We start from the raw sequence: 19,614 nt of genomic DNA, 5'->3' as shown, positions 1-19,614 counted from the left end.
TATAATTTTGTACCTCTTCATACTTTGAAACGCCAGGGATTCTGGTTCAGGGAGAGGTATTCTTTCTCATTCAGACTTTCTTTTCAGTTTTAAAGCGTATTGCTCTTTCTCTTCCACACTGGCACGCCAAATAGTGCTTATAGGCACCATTTAATCTTTGACATGATGGTGTTGCCTACCTCGAAAAAAACCAGCATTGAAATATTAAAATAACGCTGTAGAGATCCCTTAAATTAATCTCCATCGTATGAAAAATGTATAACAATTTTAAAACAAATTAATGACATTGAAACAAAATATATGGTAACTCATCGTTTCATCTAAAATTGCATTTGATCAAATAATGGGAGAGTGATAAAAGTCGAAGAGCTTGCCTCGTGCGCCGATGACAGCGAGCAAAAACTGAGCGCCTTCAATTACTCGAATATACACCTTGATCAATCACAGACCACGAATAGTTGCATTCAGCAGGCGTTACTATTAACATCGTGACGGTATTTTCGAGAGTATTTTTTTTTTACTTTGACCAAGGTTCTGTATTTATCGGACGTAACTAGTTTCCATATCACCGAGTATTGTAAAAGAGAAAAGAAAAAAAGCCTTTCTTATATGAAGCATTTTACACAATAAAGGCGCTTATGCCTTAATTGCAGTTCTACTAAGATTGTGCGACATTAAATTAATTTTGCTTTTAAACTATTACTTGTAAATTTGAAATACTTGGCCAAAAAATCGAATAAAAATTGAAAAAAATAATGAAGGTTTTGAATTACTTTTGAGTGGTCCCTTGAGCTGATATTGTGTTGTAACAAGGTTGCACAAACTCAGCAGTGTTGCAATGTGTTGCATACCGGAGACATCCTACTTGTATAGGTACACAATTCTTCATATGAGTGTTACGTATTGGTACAATCAACACTGTTCTACCTAAAAGATAAGTATTTTCACCTGCTAACCTCCTGATTGATAACATAATATCCCCTGTATATATGTAGATAAAATTATTTTGATAAAACCGCATTAAACTATTAATGGTCGTTGAAGTTCCCGGGCATAGGGAACCTGCTTGAGTATAGTTTATTGTGCTGTTTAAAAAGGCCGAGCCGCGTATAGTTAATGTTCTGCTTCAATCATTTACTTCAGATATTTACTTTCTGTCGTTATTCCGAGGATATTTCAATCTCTCAAACGATATGCGTTCTTAAAAAAATATTGAGAAAGATAACGCCAACAAAAATTAATAGATTTAACAGGGAAAAAATATTTTTTACGGTTAAATTATTTAAGTATAACAAGATGTTGAAGTCAATATTATTATTTATGGCAATTTTAGGATCATCCGTTAACTCGTATAAAATACTAATTTTATATCCAACGACGTCTCTGAGTCATCAACTTCCGGCAATGGGATTGGCCGAGGCTCTCCTGAAAAAGGGCCATCAAGTATACTTCGCTGGAACGGATAAACTGTCTGTAAGTTTTTTACTACCTTTTATTACTTTGGTGTTTTCATTTAACCTTATTCCCTATCTCGTAAAATGTATCACAAAAACTGTCTCGAAAAACAAAAAAAAAAATTAAAAAAAAAAAATCGCTCGATGAAAACTATCATTGCGTATATGCATATATGTATCTATCACATTAAGTAACAGAAAAGTATTTGAAGAATGCACATTCCACAAAACTTGACGAGTCGACGAAGTGGCAATCTTTTTGTATTAGAATTTAAAGTTTACTATTCTATAGCTTTCATATTAAATTTACACTTGAAACACTAATATACCAAAATCGGTACGGAAACGTACCAGTTGAACGTAGAAGAAGTTGAATAAGTAAAGTATTCTTCCAATATTTTTTAGAATGATGTGCAGCCTGTCGTAGATAAGACTACCACTGTGAATGAGATATGTTGTTTTTACCAGAATAGTGTTTCTTGCAGTGAATGCAATCCGAATAAAGGCGTTTGCCGGGCTCAAAAATAAATTTTCAAGATACTTTTACCGTTGCAGAAACTTAAGTTTAGTTCAACTCCTTGACTTCTCGTTTCTTTTCGCAAGAGTGTTATTGACTCGAAAATGGCGTTGAACGTCGTTGAAATGCCGTATGAAAAATTGTGTAATTTAAACACCCTTAACTTAAGTTTTCCTGAGAAAAATATAGATTAACACACAAATAATAGGTACTTCTATCACTGCTACTTATCTTTTATTATGTGACATTTTTATAGGATGACGGTAACAATAACTACACGTTCATCGATTTTTCATGGTTATACCAGTATTATCACGAACAAGCAAAACTTGCGCCGGTTCAATTGAATCGAAAATTCTCCAAGTATGAATTCCTCTCGTTTGCAGATCTTATGTTCAAAGTAGCCAGAAAATTTTTTGAAAGTGATACATTCCACAAATTTTACAGGTGAGTTGCATGCATGCCTACACAAAGTCTTGAGAAAATATCGCAAATTTTTGACAGTTTTTACCCATCAGAATCATCCGATGAAAATCATTCTACTAAGTTTGATTATTGTTAATTATGTCTATAATTTTAAAAGTTTGGTAAAGTTTTATATGTACGTTTTCACAGAAGCACAAAATTTAAGTGAAGGAACGAAAATACCGTCAAAATGTGTTTAGTGTGAAACTTGTTTGTCAAATTATTGAAGATGGTTGTCAATTCCACCACCTATCTTACTTCGAAACTTTTACAAATTACAATTTCGCGAAAAAAATAATGTCCATTTTTCCAGCCTGACTATTTTTTAATAAACAAAAGAATCCTCGCCATTTTCATAATTTTGTGTTTAGATTTGCATTTTTTTTTATTTATTTATCTATTTTTTTTTTCTCAAACATTAAAGTGTCTTTACAGCACTCCAATGTGGAATTGGAAAAAACTAAAAACATCAGCTTGTGTATTTCATGCTGAAGAATGCGGCAAAGTAGCTAACTCATGGATCGTATCCTGTCATTATTGTAAATATACCTACAAATTGTTGAAAATATTATAATCAATATACTAGAATATTCTGATAAGAAGAGTATCTACAGACCCTATAGGGATCCTATAGTTCTTCTATATTCAATATTAAATCCTGAAATTAATTCTGACTCTCCTTCTGAAAAATCAAAGGGTGTTCGGTTTGTCTCTGCTAAAATTGTAGTACTTACTTCGGCAAGATCGCTGTCAGTGGCGCTTTGATGTCGCAGAGCGAACAGAAGCGATACAAGAGCAACTTATTAACAGTAGTAATAACTAATGTCTTTACTATCGGCAGGCAGACAAAGGACGAGCAATTACACTTCGATGCCATCGCCGTAGAAGCCATATGGCTTCCATTCGGGGTGGCAACTTCCCGACTTCTTTCCGCCAATGGAACCGTGCCGGCCCCACCGGTGATCTCCCTGGCCACGACGGCGGGTGGCGATTTCTTCGGGCAGGATGATTCCCTTGGCGGCATCATCCACCTCTCCTATACCCCTTCGATGCTGGAGGGCTATACCGACAGGATGAACTTATTCCAGCGGATTGAGAACTGGGCCTCGCACCACTACATCACGGGAACGATCCGACGAACCGTTTCAGAGTTGGCCGAGTCGGTGTTTCGGCAAAATTTCGGCCTTGGTGGAGAGGTGATGGCAGATGGAGGATGGCCTAATGCTAGTCTTTTAATCAGCGCCTCGAATCCCTTGTACTTCTACCCGCGGCTTCTACCTCCGAACATCGTTGAAGTCGGACCGCTCCATATTAAAACCCCCGAAAAATTACCCGAGGTAAGTGCTGAGCAATCATCACTCTTGTTAGCACCCTAAGGAAGTGGAAGATTCCTGGACTTTGGACCGATCCTCATAATCAAGAGAGACAAGTCGTTGTTTCCTCAGTTGAGAGGACGTACCTCAATTCCAAGGCTGTTGAATTGACAAAAATAATACACAATTTTATACACAATTATACACAAGAATACACAATTTTTTCACGAGAAAGACGATGCAATGAGTGTGCAAAATTTGGCTAATTCCTCTGGTTAATCTGAAGAAAAATCAGTGAAATTTTCAGTGAAAAATGTTGAAAAGATTTCCGATAAAAATACAATTTCTGAGTGGGGACTTTGCTCTGTTGAAATGTAATTACGATCTTCGTGTGGGGAACAACCAGGGGACGACAAAGTAACAGGATGATCCGAAAGTCCCGCAACACCAGCGCCAGACCCAGACACTCCGTAGGGACACAATGTAGTTACATTGAGAAGGGGTTAAAGCCCAAGGAGTTGTAGGGGAGGTATGGACTTTTGGATCACCCCGCACATATTCCAATGCATTTATGCCGTTCATGCGCTGGTAATGGGAGTCATCGGTGTGTTGCTCGTTGTGGAGTGGTTCTCAGAAATTTGCAGGAGTCCCGCAATTTTCAGTAATCGGCAAAGATCGGGGATGCAATGGATATTTAGAAAAAATTTGGATTTAGAGCAAAAATCTGAAATTTGTGGTATCGTAATTGTTGAATAATATGAAAACTCTCAACTCCAGCTTCCAATTTCATCATAAGGTAGGCATCGAAGTCAATTTTTCATAAACTCACGTGCATGTGTGTGCGCTTGGTAGTTCGTTGGACTGGAGCAATGACTGTTCAAACACAACCGTTAACGGGTTGCCTACTCATTATTTTGAAGGAAAATTCTGCGCGCACGTAAGAGAATGAATACATACACAAGAGTCAGAGAGCAAGTCCGCGTTCTGGTATACTACGAATTGAGCATTGTTGTGTTCAAGGATGAAACTTTCACGCTCATTTGAATGAAAGACTCCTGATTTGCGTTCACCTGTTGTTTTCTTCAATGATGATTATACTTTACAAGAAGAATAATCCCTCTCCTATTCTGTAGATCTTACAAGCATGGCTGGATGGAGCACAGAAAGGAGTCATCTATTTCAGCCTCGGGAGCAATATGAAGAGCGAGTTCCTACCACCGAAGGTTTTGTCAAACTTCCTGAGAGTTTTTAGAGAACTTCCCACCGGTTATCGCGTATTGTGGAAATGCGAGGGCAATGCAAAAATACCTGGTCAGTCAGAGAATATCCTGACCCAGAAATGGATGCCACAACAAAGTGTTCTTGGTGAGAAATTTCAAAAAATCACTTATATTATCTTATCATCTGTCATATATTATCATCTGTCTCCATTTATATGGGGATTTAATCTTATATCGTGAAATCACTTGATTATGGCCTTCATTTTAATGTTAGAGCTATCGCATGATAATACGCAAACTATGTCTTTTACAACGTATTAAAGGCTATCATCTATGGTTTTTACCGTATCTTATGGAATTAATAATTTAATACCTATAAACATGGAAAGTGATATATTCGAACTGTCAGGCATGTTAGACATTTGTAAAGTTAGAACATTACGAGAGACTTTTTTCTGATGTATTCAGTCTAGTTTACAGAATCAGGACGTGCGAAAACCGCTAATGTCTATTTTTCTAGACCTAAGGTTTTTTGAGCTCATAATACTTTTCAAAGTTGGTTGCAACCACGAAAGTGGCGTCAAAGCCCGCCTCCGGGTTTCCTCAATCCTAAAACGAGTCCTATCATCACTTAATGATTGTATCAACTCTTTAAAAGCACTATGAACTTAAAAAAAAACTTAAAATTGGAAAAATGGACTTTAGCGGTTTTCGCACGTCCCGATTAAATTGTAATAGCTTGAAAGCACTTCTACATAGAAATCACACAAAACTTCGTTTTTCTACCAACCCCCCCCCCCCCCCTCCAGAAAAATGTAACTGAGCATTCACTGGAAAAAAAACACATTGGATCTAGAGTCCAGACTCTTGAAAACATTGACAAGAAAAAATACTCTTGATTCAATCAGATTTTTGCTTAAATCAAAAGGAAATCCGCTCAAATTAAGAGGCTTGGTTCTTGATTTAAGCAAAAATCCGATTGAATCAAGAGTATTTTTTCTTGTCGATGTTTTTAAGAGTCCGGACTCTAGATCCAATGTGTTTTTTTTTTTCCAGTGTTTGCTGAACCTTTCATGTATGATGTACTCAATTTTCGTGCGGAAAAAAATCTGTCTGCACTTACATGGGGATTTAATGTAGTGATCATGCGTCAAATCTTGCAGCTCATCCGCAAGTGAAAGTGTTCATCACGCAAGGAGGCTGCCAGAGTTTCCAGGAGACGGTGCATTATGGAGTGCCCATTGTAGGAATACCGTGGTTCGGCGATCAGGAAACGAACGTGGCTAAGATGGTCGACGCCGGCATTGGAGCTCGGATCTGGCCACAGGAACTCGAGTCTTATGAGAAAATCAAATCAACCCTCGAGGCAGTTTTGTTCGATACAAGGTGGGTGATTCGCCGATGAGAACGCGGAGGAAAAATTTAAAAAAATACTAAGCGCTGCTTTTGAAACTTGAACCGATAGACTGCATGCAAATTTTGACTCGAGATTTGGCTTTCAAATTATTCACCGTACTTTAATTTCCATTCAAAATAGCCAGTAAGCCTAACGGTTGGCTCAGACAAAATTCCGGTCTGAAATCCAGACTGTAAATAAAACGATGCGCACAAAGACTACATAGGATTTTTGCACCTAAGATTGATTCACACGGCTTCTTGCCACAGCCCCCCCCCCCCCCGCAAAAACTTTCAGTTTCTATCCAAATATTCTGTATCATCACTGATAATTGACCGCTTATGACAGTTAGAGTATGGTTTTTTCGTGTTTTTTCAAATGGGAGCTGCACCCGCTCAAATAAACTTGCAACATACGAATGGTTTTGGAGGACAAGGCGCATAAGTGCAGTTTTTGCTATTTTGAGGAATACGTGTTTGAAGTTTCGAAATTACATGGATCCTCATGACGGAAAGAAAGTTCAAAGTGACTTTTTGATGCGAAAAAGTGGACTTTGGAACGAATATTTCACAGAGTATGCGTTAGGAATAGTTTAACTTGAAATAATTAATACCTCAATTTTTTTCAAAAATTGCACTTATGTGCCTTGTCCTCCAAGTCCCTTATATATTTTTCATTTTTCATTCAATTTTATTATTTTTTTGGCATTGTTTTATTTAGGTCAATTTCCTTCTTTTGTAACTGATCGCATCTATTGGATTCATCCATGCAATAATGTTCATCAATCACAAGTTCACACATACTTGTCCCTTTTCCCCCAGATATACTGAGCGCATGAAGAAATTGTCATCGATTTCAAGAGACCTCACAGCGAGGGCGAAAGATAATGCGGCTTTTTGGGTGGAGCATGTTGCAAGACATGGCGGTGCATCTCATCTAAGACCTGTCACTGCTGACACAACTTACTTCGAGTACTTCTGCTTAGACATTATCACATTGATGTTAACTCTATTGTTCTTCATCATTTACCTCGTGAAGTGTTCAGTCAAATATTTAGTATCACTTGTACTTAAAACACCTAATTATAAAATAAAATCATCATAAGGCTTTACTCGTAACTACCCAATAGTCAGGCGTTCCTCAGTTTCATGATATCCAGAGGGAATGAATTAACATTTTGGGCGGGATAAAGCTGTGCATTTGCATTGATGAAGGAGTGCATATCGATGGTGAAACTGCAGACATGCGCATCTCGGATTGCAGCGTTGAAAATCTCCTGTTATTTTATTTCCTACATCGAAAACTTTTAATCGTTATTTTCTTGAAAACTCGAATGATTTTTCTTTTATTTGTGAAGAATATTGTGTGAAAATTTCAAGGCATTATTTATCTTTATGTTTTCTTAGAAAATAATAAAATAGGAGTGCAAATTTTCAAACACCGCAACCGGGTAACGCATTTTTTCGCAATTTCACCGTCGATATAGAATCGTGCTAACAGAATCTAAATTGATCGATCATAAGCACACAAAAATCTACTGCACAACCTTATCACGATTTTTTCCGGGCATGATGATTAATACACTGTGCAAAATGAAAGGTTTCATCGAATTTAGACTTTACGAAGAAATAAAAATAAGTTATGAGTCGAGAAGTAAATAGGGAACTTTGACGAGGTCAATAAACTATGTCAACACAGTCGCTCGTACCTGACTAGTCATGGAAATTCCTCAACTTCTCGAACTCCGAGGAAAGCCGTCCTTCTACCTATGAAATGGACGCGTGTGTACTAAAAGGAAGTATATCACAAGCAATCCGTATGCACATAGTTCCTTTTAGAATAAATAAGTTCAAATTAAGCTTTTAAAGCCGCATTCTGGTGCACTTTTGGTGACGGTTCACTCGCCAAGTTCAAGTTCACCGGGCTGCTGAACTTCACCGCAGCTCATTGTTAAAAGGATTTTTTTTTCTTTTCCTACATTTTATAGTAAGAATCTAGAGACAAAAAAAAAAAATGCTCCGGTGAGTTTTTCTCATATTTCCTGGGGAAAAAAAATGCTCCTTATATGAGAGCTAAAATCATGGGCTCTGCATTAGCATCCGATTTTAGTGGCCACATTTTTGTGCTCAGAGGCCGTCTGTAATGACTTCTATTCTGCCGTGCTAAGGAAAAACACCTTATGAAAATTCGAGAGTTGTCCAATTTCCCCCGATATAACATGTATTTTTGAAGAAAATTGCTCGTATTGTTCCTTGAAATTTTCAGACATTTTACAATAAATCGCATTAGGGGGAACAAATATTCACAATTTTCCCAATAAATTCGGTTTTTATTGACGAAAATCTGGCGATGGCTGAAGGCTCTTACGGCGTTCTTCCTTAGCGCGGCAGTATTGTCGTAACTTCGGTCCCTGAACTCAAAATAAGGACGGAATGCATTTATATAGCCGATGACACGGCTTTTAGACCTGTTGCGTTCTGTTTGCAGTGATATTGTAAGGAATATTCTGAAAAAAATTTTGCCGGTAAAAGCATACTATTTTTGCGCCTTTTCCTAAAATAATCTCAGCGATTAGGTTGTTTCCTCAGCGCACTGAAGTTTGCCGAACGAGTTTGACCAAAGTTTGTCGACCCTGGTAAAAATTGGCAGTAGAATGTGTGTTCCAAAATACTATAGACCTAAAGCCGGCTGTAAGATTTCCGATAGCTTCTGTAGCCGGCTGTACAATTTCTTATAGCCTTTTTTAGCCGATGGCGATTAAGCAACAGCCAGACAATAAAGTTTATGCTAAACGTCACTAAATACGGATGCTAGGACTTAGTTAGTTTTTGGACTACTGCTCTCTTTTTGTGCCGTAGTGTCTTGATTTATTTTGCGAGGAAAGATCCGTACTTTTGAAGGATGCCTGTCATTCTTAATATGTTGGAGCGCCTTCAATTTCTTATGATACTGTGCAATACCTCTGGTGTGAAATAGTTGCTTCAGACGCCGTGGCACGCTGCGGCGCGGCGGGCGGGCAGAGAGTACGAAACGCGCATTGGCGCCTACAAACCTAATAGGGATACTTCACGCATTGCGGAATGCGTGAAGTATCCCTGTTAGGTTTGTAGGCGCCAGTGCGTCGCCGCTCCGCTTTGTGTAAGGCTCTAATATTTAATCTCGCGGAGTCAGCGTTTTTCAACTCATGATTTTGAAATGTTTGCACACACTGTATGGACTATTCTCATTTTAACTGATGAAAAAAAAAAATATGTTTTAAAGGAAAATATAATGTGTGTTTTGTAAATATTAAGGTAGTTCCGTATCAAACTTAATGATTTCCAAAGCACACGAATTTCCACACAATTTCTTTTAGCCTTTTATAGCCAATGGCGATAAAGTGTAAAGCCCGGCGATAGGAACTATAGCCCGACTATATACGTTTTTATAGCTTCGTATAGCCTGGATATATGATTTGCTCCGCTTTCTACAGCCAGCTTTATGATTTTCAATAGCCTTCTTTAGTCGGCTATAAGAACTCCTATGGTATTTTGAAACGCAGCTCCTATCGCCAATTTTTACCAGGGGAAATTTTACTAAAGTATGAGGACGAATACTTTGGGCGGACGAAAGTTTTCTGAACTAAAGGTTTTACACTAATACAGTTCCGCAAAAGTTCGCCGAACGAGTTCGACTCAACCACCGTTCGGCGACATTTCGTTAAAATAGTTCAACCAAAGTTCTTCGAAAGTTTGCTGAACTAGTCCGACCAAAGTCGAAAAAAGTTTGACCGTTTCTCGGCTACAGTTTACTCTATCAGATGAATTAATTTCACAAACGATCCCAAAAATTCATCGAATGCAATAACCAGTCGTATCAAACAGCCCATTTATTATTCCAAGAACCACGGCTTTTCAGATTCCTTCCGTCCGCGAACCCTCCAAACTTGTCGCGGACGGATATAAGCTCGTTCGCGTTGACGGAAAAAACACCGATGAGAAAGACCGCCGGAGCGCCCAGCCTATGGCAGAGGTCCGCTCAAGGTTAGCGGTGCTGATTCGGATCGCGGAGTTGGGAATTCCTGTTTCTTATGCGTTCATTACTCGCGAGTTATGAGAGCAGCCCGGGTTCGGACCTATCAGTTACCATTGGGTCTGACGTCCTGACGCAGCCGCGTGTTGGAGAAAACGCTTGTCCCAAACACAACCGTGTCTCCATTACCCCGCGAAAAAAAAAAAAAAAAAAAAAAAACCATCGTTCGATCAATTAAACCGCGAATTCGACCAAGTGCAAAGAGTGTTGTTTATGTAAGATTTCATCCCGATCTCCATGTAACATTGTTCCACTTTATCTCGCCTGTGTCTATCGATACCTTAGCGTCGGTAATCAGTGATTGTTCGCGTTGAAAAGGCCGCAAAAGGCGGAAGCTGGTTTATTTCGACGCGCACTCGTGATCTACGGAAGGTAGCTGACGTCATCCTAACCTTTCGCCTGTGAATTTAGAGATAGAGCTGTTTTGAAGATAAGCCGAGGTGTCAACCTTTGTTTTGCGGGCCGCGGCGGTGGCGACTCCATAATGGTCTACTCTCCATTCCTGACGTACTTTAGGACTAAGGGCAGTGAATAAAATGCTTTTGCAAGCTAGTTTTTTGGTGATTTTAGTTGTCTCCGTCGCAGTCAGAGGTGAGCCACATCAAACACTTGTACTCACCTGATTAAGAATTCCGCTCTGGTTTAGATGTGAACTTATTCGTGCTAAAAAGAACTATGACGCCGTGCTTAGGAAGAACGCCGTATGAACATTCGAGCGTTGCCGAATTTCCTCGAATATAATGTTTATTATTGAGAAAAGTCATGAATATTTTTCCTTGAAATTTTCAGGAACTTCAGTTAAAATTGCGAGAAAAATTATCTGAAAAATTAGAAGAAAAATATTTATAAGTTTAGCAGGAAATTTGTGTTTTATCGAAGTAAATTTGGCAACGCATGAAGGTTCATACGGCGTTTTTCCCTAGCAGGGCAGTATGTGCATAGGGATGTAACGTAGTTTCTTTTAGCGTAAACACGTCCATGTTCCCAAAACGCTTAGCATAGATCATGAATGCGACGCAAATTGATCGCCCATATAAATGAATACTCGCTGTTGTCATGTCTTATAAAAAACTGTGTAAAATCATACGTATTTAAAGAACTATTATCGAAATTTGGCAACAGTGCGAGCCATCAATTTTCTTCGACCCCCCACTGGCCCCCTTGTGGGGCTTCCTTGGATGTAACTTTCGTCCTATTGAATCACTCGTCTCCATTCAATTTTTCGCATACTCTTGACTTTTTTACTTTGTTATTTTCTCATCAATCATTAGTCATAATTAATGCTATTGATCTTGCTAGACAAAATTGAAATCCAGGCATTATCCCAATTAAAACAAATAATGATGTCGTTTGACGAGGAAATATGCACTTGCACTGCACGAGACTTGTGCAGGAGAAAGGATGATGCACCTAAATGGCGGTTCTTAATACGTGTATAGCTAAGTGTCCTGAAAATGGACTTAAAAGAACGTTCCACCTTCTCAACATCTTTTTATGTTTATGAATTTTTTTAATCATTCACCTTAGAGCGATTTGGATGGAAAACTCTACAAGTATCACGATGCAATTGGCTCCTTTCCCCGTTTCGAGTTGGCTCTTTTTGCATTCTAGAGAAGAGAACAAAGTCAATAAAAAATGTTTAAAAATATAAGCAGTTTTGCAGCGAATCTGACTTCCTCGCGGTCAGAAATCTTTAAGAGCAATGAAAATTGTAAATCAGGAATGTTGATTTTAAAATTTCTACAAATTTCTACAATTCTACGATTCCTATCCCAGGAGGAGGGGGAAGGGGGAAGAATATCAAAATTGTTCTGCATTTTATGAAGATCGAAAAAGTAACTATAACTGAATATTAAACTAAATTCAACCATAACTCAATTACACATCTTAGAATAGGAGGGAAACAAAGCCGAAAAGTTCCAAACATTTCAATTTTGTAACTTTTTGGCTTCCTTTTCCCCGCGAAATGGTGTGGACCAAGCACCATTTCACCATCTTGTTACATACATTTCGGGCCATTTCTTAGTTTTTTTTTCTCCTCTTGAAATAGGTAAACTAAGTAACTAAAACTGAATACACTGAAAAAAGATATTCAATTAAAATTACTCCTCGTAATCCAAAAAAAAACTTGGTTCCTTTTATCTGGACTCGATCCAATTCACTGGAAAAAAATCACTTGGATCCAGAGTCCAGACTCTTAATAATATTGACAAAAAAAATACTCTTGATTCAATCCGATTTTTCCTTGAATCGAAGAGCCGAGCCTCTGGATTTAGGCGGGTTTCCTGTTGATTCAAGCAAAAAGTCCGATTGAATCAAGAGTAATTTTTCTTGTCAATTTTTTTTAGAGTCTAGGCTCTAGATCCAAGCGACTTTTTCCCCGTTTAAATGTTGTCTTCGTGTTTAATTATTGGTGATTTCCCTAGTTCATAATTAACTCGACTGCGTTTTTTCTCTGAACAGAGGCGAACGGGAAATTCATATCGAATCTGAGTCCTGTGTGCATGCGATGTCTTTGCCACGCGTCGAGCAACTGCAACCTGTCCCAGGGATGCTCGCAGGGATACTGCGGCCCGTTCTTCTTCAACAGGGAGTACTGGGAAGATGCCGGCCGACCCACACTGTCCGCCGACGATGACCCTGATAGGGATCAAGGTAACCTTCCGTTTCCGGTTTCGCTTTAATCGCCGCCTCGAATTGAGCAAGATCAGCATCTTCTGCATGTTTAAATCGAACATTTACATGAGCCCTAGAACACAGGCAATCTTACGGAACTGATGGCTCACGAGAAAATGGACTTGTGAGGTTTAAGGTAGATTCCTTTATCGATCGCCTCTTCCGATTCGTCGTTCAGTAAAAGTTGATAGGTTTGCATGAAGTCATGATGAATTATGCAAATCATGCTGGCGTATTATGTCATAATGTAGGTCGTTAACAACTAATTGAATCGCGGCTCGTGTGAAAACGGTCTATGTCCATTGTAGTTTTTCAGAATTGAATTAGTTTGTTTCAAACTGCAACACTAATTTATCAATTCGATGTTCTGAGTACACTCTCAACTACATTTGTCGGATTTTAAACCTCGTCTTACAAGCTCAGCGGGCTGATTGTTGAAATTAATAAACAACCCGATAGACAAATGAGACATAGGGAGCATGGAGCGATCCTATTGGTTGAAATGGGTGGTTCATATAGCCAAAGGGGGAAAATGATAGACTAACTAAAAGGCCTCTCGTGTATTGTCGTTAGTTAGTCTACTACCTACCTCCTTTGTCCATTGCAACCACCCGCTTCCGCCAATAGGATCCCTCCTTATCCCTTTTGTCTTCATGGTCTATCTTAGAGTACCTATATTGAGAGAGTATGGCCACTGGGGTTACCACCTCTGATTGGCTCAGCCATCTTAGGCTGAATGGAGCCCTTAGGACCCAAAAATGGCGGACGCCATAAATTAATGTAATGCAAAATGACTCAAAATGTAGTTTCTTTGCTTATCGTAACGAGAAATTTACTCAAATGCACTCTTGCGACTTCCTTACATATTTTTAAGACTAATCGTGTGCAATTTTTGAGAAAAATTATCTTGAATGTAGTAAGGTTGGCAGCAAGTACGGTTGGTGGTAACCGTCAAAAGTTGGCAATGACCCCCCCCCCCCCCCATCCCCAAAAACCAAAACAAAGCACCGCCATTTTTGGGTCCTAAGCCTCTCCATGGGGCCCAGTGGCCATACTCTCTTAATATAGGTACTCTAGTCTATCTCTTTGTATATTTTAAACAATCGGCCTGCTAGTTGTTGGTCTTATAATATGTTTGTGTCAGATAATGGCGCACTACCAAACCACGTATCTCGTTTGCGGTGGTTAAAAATTTCTGCTCTCATCTTATTATTTTAAAGGCGCACAAATCAACATCATTCTTCGAGATTTTCACAGAATTTTCATCTAAGAGAGGAGAAAAATCACGGAAAATTTTAAGAATTGCCGTCGAGTAGTTTTTCATTAAAAAAATAAAGTATGCCGTCAAGTCTACAACGTCGCAAACCAAGATACGTGGTTTGGGAGTTACACCGTCGAAATTACTTTTCTAACGTTTCCAACGGTTGCTCGTAATAATAGAACAACTTAATTTGGGGGAAAGGCTGCAAATAAAGAACAAAGGATAAACATCGTTTGCTCGTAAGTTGGGACGTATTTATGCTAAAAGGAACTATGTGCATAGGGTTTGCGTGTAATATAGTTCCCTTTAGCATAAATACGTACAATTATAGTACCCGAAGCATGCAAATTCTGAAACAAAGTAAAGTATTGGACATCTGACGTTCTCGCACGAACCGATTTAACTCATACTTCGTGTGTGAGATGTCGGGATTTTATTGTATACCTGCACACTGTTTTGTGAGAGTTGACTTCATAGATTTAAAAAAAAACTCATATAAATCATGATCACACTTAATAACAGTTCATAGCTTGTAATTATGTGAGATTGCAATATCCGGCTCGCACGGTATTATCGTGTTTCTAAGGAAGAAGCTAATAGTTTGCTCACTGGTTTTATGGACTCAGGCGATAATTAACGCTCAACTAGAGGAATTTGAGAACTTAAAGTTGCGGTCGATCCGGGATGAATAGCTTATTGTTTCAAAAAGGGCTAAACTTTGAGAAAAAACAATTTTTCCCAGGAAACAAATTATGATGAATTTAGTCAAAAATTGTTGGTGAATGGAAAATATTCTCGGCGGATGTTGTGCAGTTCCCGAAAAAGCCTTGTGGTCAAAGTTAAAAAAAATTCGATTTTTCAGCAGTATGGTATGAACATTTTTAAGTCATGAAAATCGGCAATTTTCGGAAAAAACGAAATTCATGGCCATTTTTTCAGTGGAAAAGGGGGAATGTGAAAGAAAAGCGTACTCGACCCTAATCCAATATCTGCTAATTTGAAATAAAATGTTGTTTTTGCGTGTAATTGAGAAATCTGATTCTGACTTCTTTTTAATCAATTTCCAGCTTTTGCTGATTGTGCGAGGGACTTTCGTTGCGCCGAGAGAGCAGTAGAAAACTACATGTCTAAGTGGGGTTTGGTAAGACAAAGTTTCCTTCCTTTATGGGTGTTGGAATGCGTGCTCTATTGAGTTTGTAATTATGAGAAATAATTTAAGTTCTTAGGGGGTCCTGAAAGGACAAAATAGCTGTGTATTTCTCTCAAATTAGAATGACAGTGGAAGGCACGGTAACTTTTATCGCGATTCTTGAATTACATCGAATTTCACCTGCAAAATTGGATGGTAAAAAATCGTCGAAATATGTGAACTCTTCAACGATGCATCTCAGGGTTTTAGCATCAAAAGAACGATTCAGAAACTTTCACCGTTAGTGAATCACTATAACGTAACTAAGAATAACTCTATATTCTAGTCAATGTAAAAGTTACCAGAAAGTCAGATGAGTGAGTATCTTTGCACCAGGTTTTTATCTATACCTGATCAGGAAACAATACTCCATCCATACGGACAAAACCCTCTTTTCAATAATTTCTAAGATCATTTAGAGTGAGTGTTAAAGTTCAAAGCTTTTTTCACTCGTCTCACAATCAGTTGCATCATCGTCTTATGGAAAACCCCAGTGGCTGCATTCCAAGCCATTTACGATGATGTTCCACTCCGCATTGTAATTCCCTCACATCTTCCTCGAAAAAACCCGCATAAATCAGTTTTTAAGAATCTAAAAGCCTCATTAGGACTATTTCTAAATAAATTGCAAATATAAAATATATTCTGTAAAAAAGAAGTCAAACTTTAAATGACTTTGAGATTCTCTGCAGTCTAGTACAATTCATTTATGTAAATGTGCCTCTTTTGTGGAACAGACCAACCATAACAAAGTGCGAGGACAATACTGAAATAAAATTGCGATTTATTGCGATGAAATTTTAATTTTGAATTTGAACAATCGACGGTGTGACTTCCATGTGTCAGAAAGATAGGCAAAATGCAATGCAATAAAAATTGCAACCTATATGAGTTTTTTTGCAATAATTTTCAAAAAGAAGTGCTCCTTCAGTCAGTAGATAAGCAACATACCGACCATGTAAGTCCGCAATCACGTCTCTCATTTGCGGTGTTTGGAAATTTCCGCTCCTCTATTATTATTTTTAAAGGAGAACAAATCGACTTCATTCATTGAAGTTTTTGCAGAATTTTCTTCGCACAGAGAGGAAAAATCAGGGCAGTTTTTAAACATTGCCGTTGAGTGGCTTTCCATTTAAAAAATAAAGTACGACAGGAAGTCTGCGACGTCGTGAACCGAGATACGTGTTTGCGGACTTACACCGTCGATACACAGCAATGCGAAGCAGTTGCAATAATTTTATCATGTAATTACAATTCATTGCAATCTATGTTTCTTGAGTAATTAAGCTTCGGTAATAATTTGAACCGAGTGCCACCTCTTCCCTCAAGAGATTCGCTCGTCGATTTTCTTTCAAGAAGCAACTGAAACGAGGGCGAGGACTCAAATCATACTTTCACTAATTTGTGGCAAATTTTATTCCGCCAGGACTGCAACGGCGATGAAGTAACGGACTGTGATGACTATGCTTTAATCCATTTCAACGGCCACAACGACTGCAACCAAGCCATCGAGGGTACTAATTTTGGACGCCGCTACGCCACCTGCCGGCCGAGGCCAGTCGGTAAGTTCAACCATTACCTTTGCCTCTCCTGTATTTATTTATAGCTCGCTATCGTGCTATGATTCATTGACGAAGCGTGCATCTTGAAAGGTTGACAGACTTACTTGGGGGCAACCACCCACACAATGTCGTAATCGCATGTGCATTCAAACCACAAAGCTCTTTACTTTGTACTTGCATGCATGCACGCTACGTATGATATGTTAGAGGAAAACCGCACTGAAAAAAAAGTGAAGTTGATTTAACACTCTGGATGTAAAAAAAAAGTGTGCGAGAACTCACAAAGTGCTGAATAAACTGCCAAAGCTACTACTTTAGCAATGTTAAGATGTAAAACTAACTACCATAGCGGGTAATTTAGCATTTTATGAGTTCTCGTACACTTTTTTACATCCAGAATGTTAAATCAACTTCACTTTATTTTCGGTACGTAAAAAATTCCGCGCTAAAGGAAAATTTAAGTGGTCTACAGGACGTCCATGGGATCTGAACATTTTTATGTTATCAAATTCAAAGGAAAAAGTTGAGTGAAACAAGAATTAATTCAATAAAAAAAAAAGTGTGCAGTCCTGGATCCTAGACTCCCCCCCCCCCCTACACACACACCGCCCTGTGTAACACTCCCGTGACACAGGTTGAGGCCCTCTTCCTCAATTTGGCGCTACGTATTCTATGAACGGCCCTGAAGAAACGTTGCTTATTGACATAATGGATAAGAAAGAGATGACTTTGTGATATGTCTTTCTTACCCTGCGAGTGAGTGTATGTGTGTCGTCTGTCTCCCAAAGCTACGTACAAAGAGGATAAATAAATCTTCAAAAATATGGCTCGCTTTCAGCAGAAGGGAATGAACGCGATTAGAGTGCTGTACAGTAGACTCTGGATTATCCGGCTTCGTATTATCCGGACTCTGGATTATCCGGATCGATTTTGCAACCATGTAACTACGTACGCATTCCGATAAGTGAGCGGATCCGCGGAGAAGCGGTCGCAAGGCATATTGGCGCCTGCAAGGCTGAAGGAATACTTCACGCATTGCGCCAAACAGTGAGGTCGGCGTGGAACGCATTAGCGCCTTCTAGATTGCATAAATACTTCTCGCATTACGCCAAACGCAGTGCAGTCGGTTAGTTAGCCTAAAACGCACATTAGCGGCTGCAAGACTGCATGAATACTTCACGCATTGCGCGCTTTAATCGTTGTATTGTAATTTATTGTTGTCGGCTACCATTCACAATCACTATTGAGTCGTTCAGTTTGGCGTTAACCTATTAAATTCGTGCTGGTATGTACATGATGTATACATAATAAGAATACTGTGGTGTTGGTTGGTGGTGTTTGTGTTTACTATTATTATCCGGATTTCTTTTTCATCCGGATCGGGCCCAGCACCAATTAATCCGGATAATCCAGAGTCTACTGTAAAAGTTATGCACCTCCATCTTAATATGGATAAAATCCGGGTAATTGCGAAAAGTGTTTGTTTTCCTACTAAAAAATGGTTAATTTTGAAGGAAAACGGTCGTGTGAATTTCATTATCATACACACTTATATATTCAGTATTTTTTAAAGCGAAGAAGTTGCACAGTTTTGAAAACTGCTGTTGCGTTTGGTTTCCTTTTGCTAACAATGATACGATCCACTTCATGTCATATTTCTCGGCATATCAATGCTGTTCTACAAACTGGTAACGGAAATACATAAAGGGCTTTCTTTTTCCAACTAAGCAGAAAAACATCTCAATAGCACGAGATTAATTATAAATAATAATCTGTTTTTCTTTTTTCAGAGGTGACAAGTAAGGATCCTTGAGGAGCATTTGTTCTCTACCTCTCAAGCTGCTATACTAGGAATGCAGGCAGTTAGGAGCTTCTATATGCTTTTCAAAGACATTTCACGCTGTTAGTGCGTGAAAATTCCAATTTTCACGGACGAATATCCTCTCTTATGGAGGTATATTATAGCTCTCGAAGAGATTATAACAAAATTTTAAAAACGATTTTCATGGACCTCCATAGGTTTTCCATGGGGCAAGGTTATGAGCTTGTCTCCCCAGTACGTGTACATAGTATCTCAATTTTGTAAAATATTTTATCTCTCTATCTTTTCCTTCTCCCATCGTATATTTATTGAAAAAAAGTCTTAAATTATTAAAACAATTTTATACTCAAATGTAATTTTTTTTAATAAAACTCACTTGTGTTTCACAGGATATATTTTATTTTAAACTCGTTTCCTTCTATTTTTCACTCCGATAACGTGATTGTATTTCTGCTGCATAATTGCAACTAGGATGATCACATGCAATGATAATGATGCGTCAGACGCAATAACGTCAGGGCCAGGGCAACCGAGCCAAAACGCCTTCAATTAACTGAATATGCAACCAAGGCAGCCAATGAGCACGAATAGTTGCATTCAGGAGTTATTATCAATCTCACATCGTGGCCATGCATATGTTAGCCGACGAGAAGAATTAGATGATGATT

The 19,614-nt window shown here is 38.6% G+C and overlaps 2 protein-coding genes across 3 annotated transcripts; both read left to right on the top strand.

Moving 5' to 3' along the window:
- The first annotated feature begins 231 nt into the window (after positions 1 to 231).
- On the top strand, positions 232 to 7,476 carry LOC109040684 (UDP-glycosyltransferase UGT5). 2 transcript variants are annotated; one of them, XM_072300684.1, is made up of 6 exons: positions 232 to 1,473; positions 2,228 to 2,418; positions 3,278 to 3,773; positions 4,883 to 5,114; positions 6,133 to 6,355; positions 7,086 to 7,211. In XM_072300684.1, the coding sequence occupies exons 1-6, from the start codon at positions 1,117 to 1,119 to the stop codon at positions 7,108 to 7,110; spliced, it is 1,524 nt and encodes a 507-aa protein (XP_072156785.1). In that variant the 5' UTR covers positions 232 to 1,116; the 3' UTR covers positions 7,111 to 7,211. The 2 variants fall into 2 exon arrangements, with proteins under 2 accessions (XP_072156785.1, XP_018912232.2); XM_019056687.2 differs by having other exon boundaries at positions 233 to 1,473; positions 7,187 to 7,476.
- Positions 7,477 to 10,415: 2,939 nt separating this feature from the next.
- On the top strand, positions 10,416 to 19,337 carry LOC109040865 (lysozyme). The gene is made up of 5 exons (XM_019056957.2): positions 10,416 to 11,027; positions 12,900 to 13,091; positions 15,441 to 15,514; positions 16,989 to 17,124; positions 18,915 to 19,337. The coding sequence occupies exons 1-5, from the start codon at positions 10,973 to 10,975 to the stop codon at positions 18,935 to 18,937; spliced, it is 480 nt and encodes a 159-aa protein (XP_018912502.1). The 5' UTR covers positions 10,416 to 10,972; the 3' UTR covers positions 18,938 to 19,337.
- The last annotated feature ends 277 nt before the right edge of the window (positions 19,338 to 19,614 follow it).

Source organism: Bemisia tabaci, chromosome 5 (genome assembly GCF_918797505.1).
Source record: "Bemisia tabaci chromosome 5, PGI_BMITA_v3".
Taxonomy (NCBI): Eukaryota; Metazoa; Arthropoda; class Insecta; order Hemiptera; family Aleyrodidae; genus Bemisia; species Bemisia tabaci.
The sequence above is the reverse complement of the archived record's forward strand: the minus strand, read 5'-3'. Positions and strand labels throughout refer to the sequence as shown.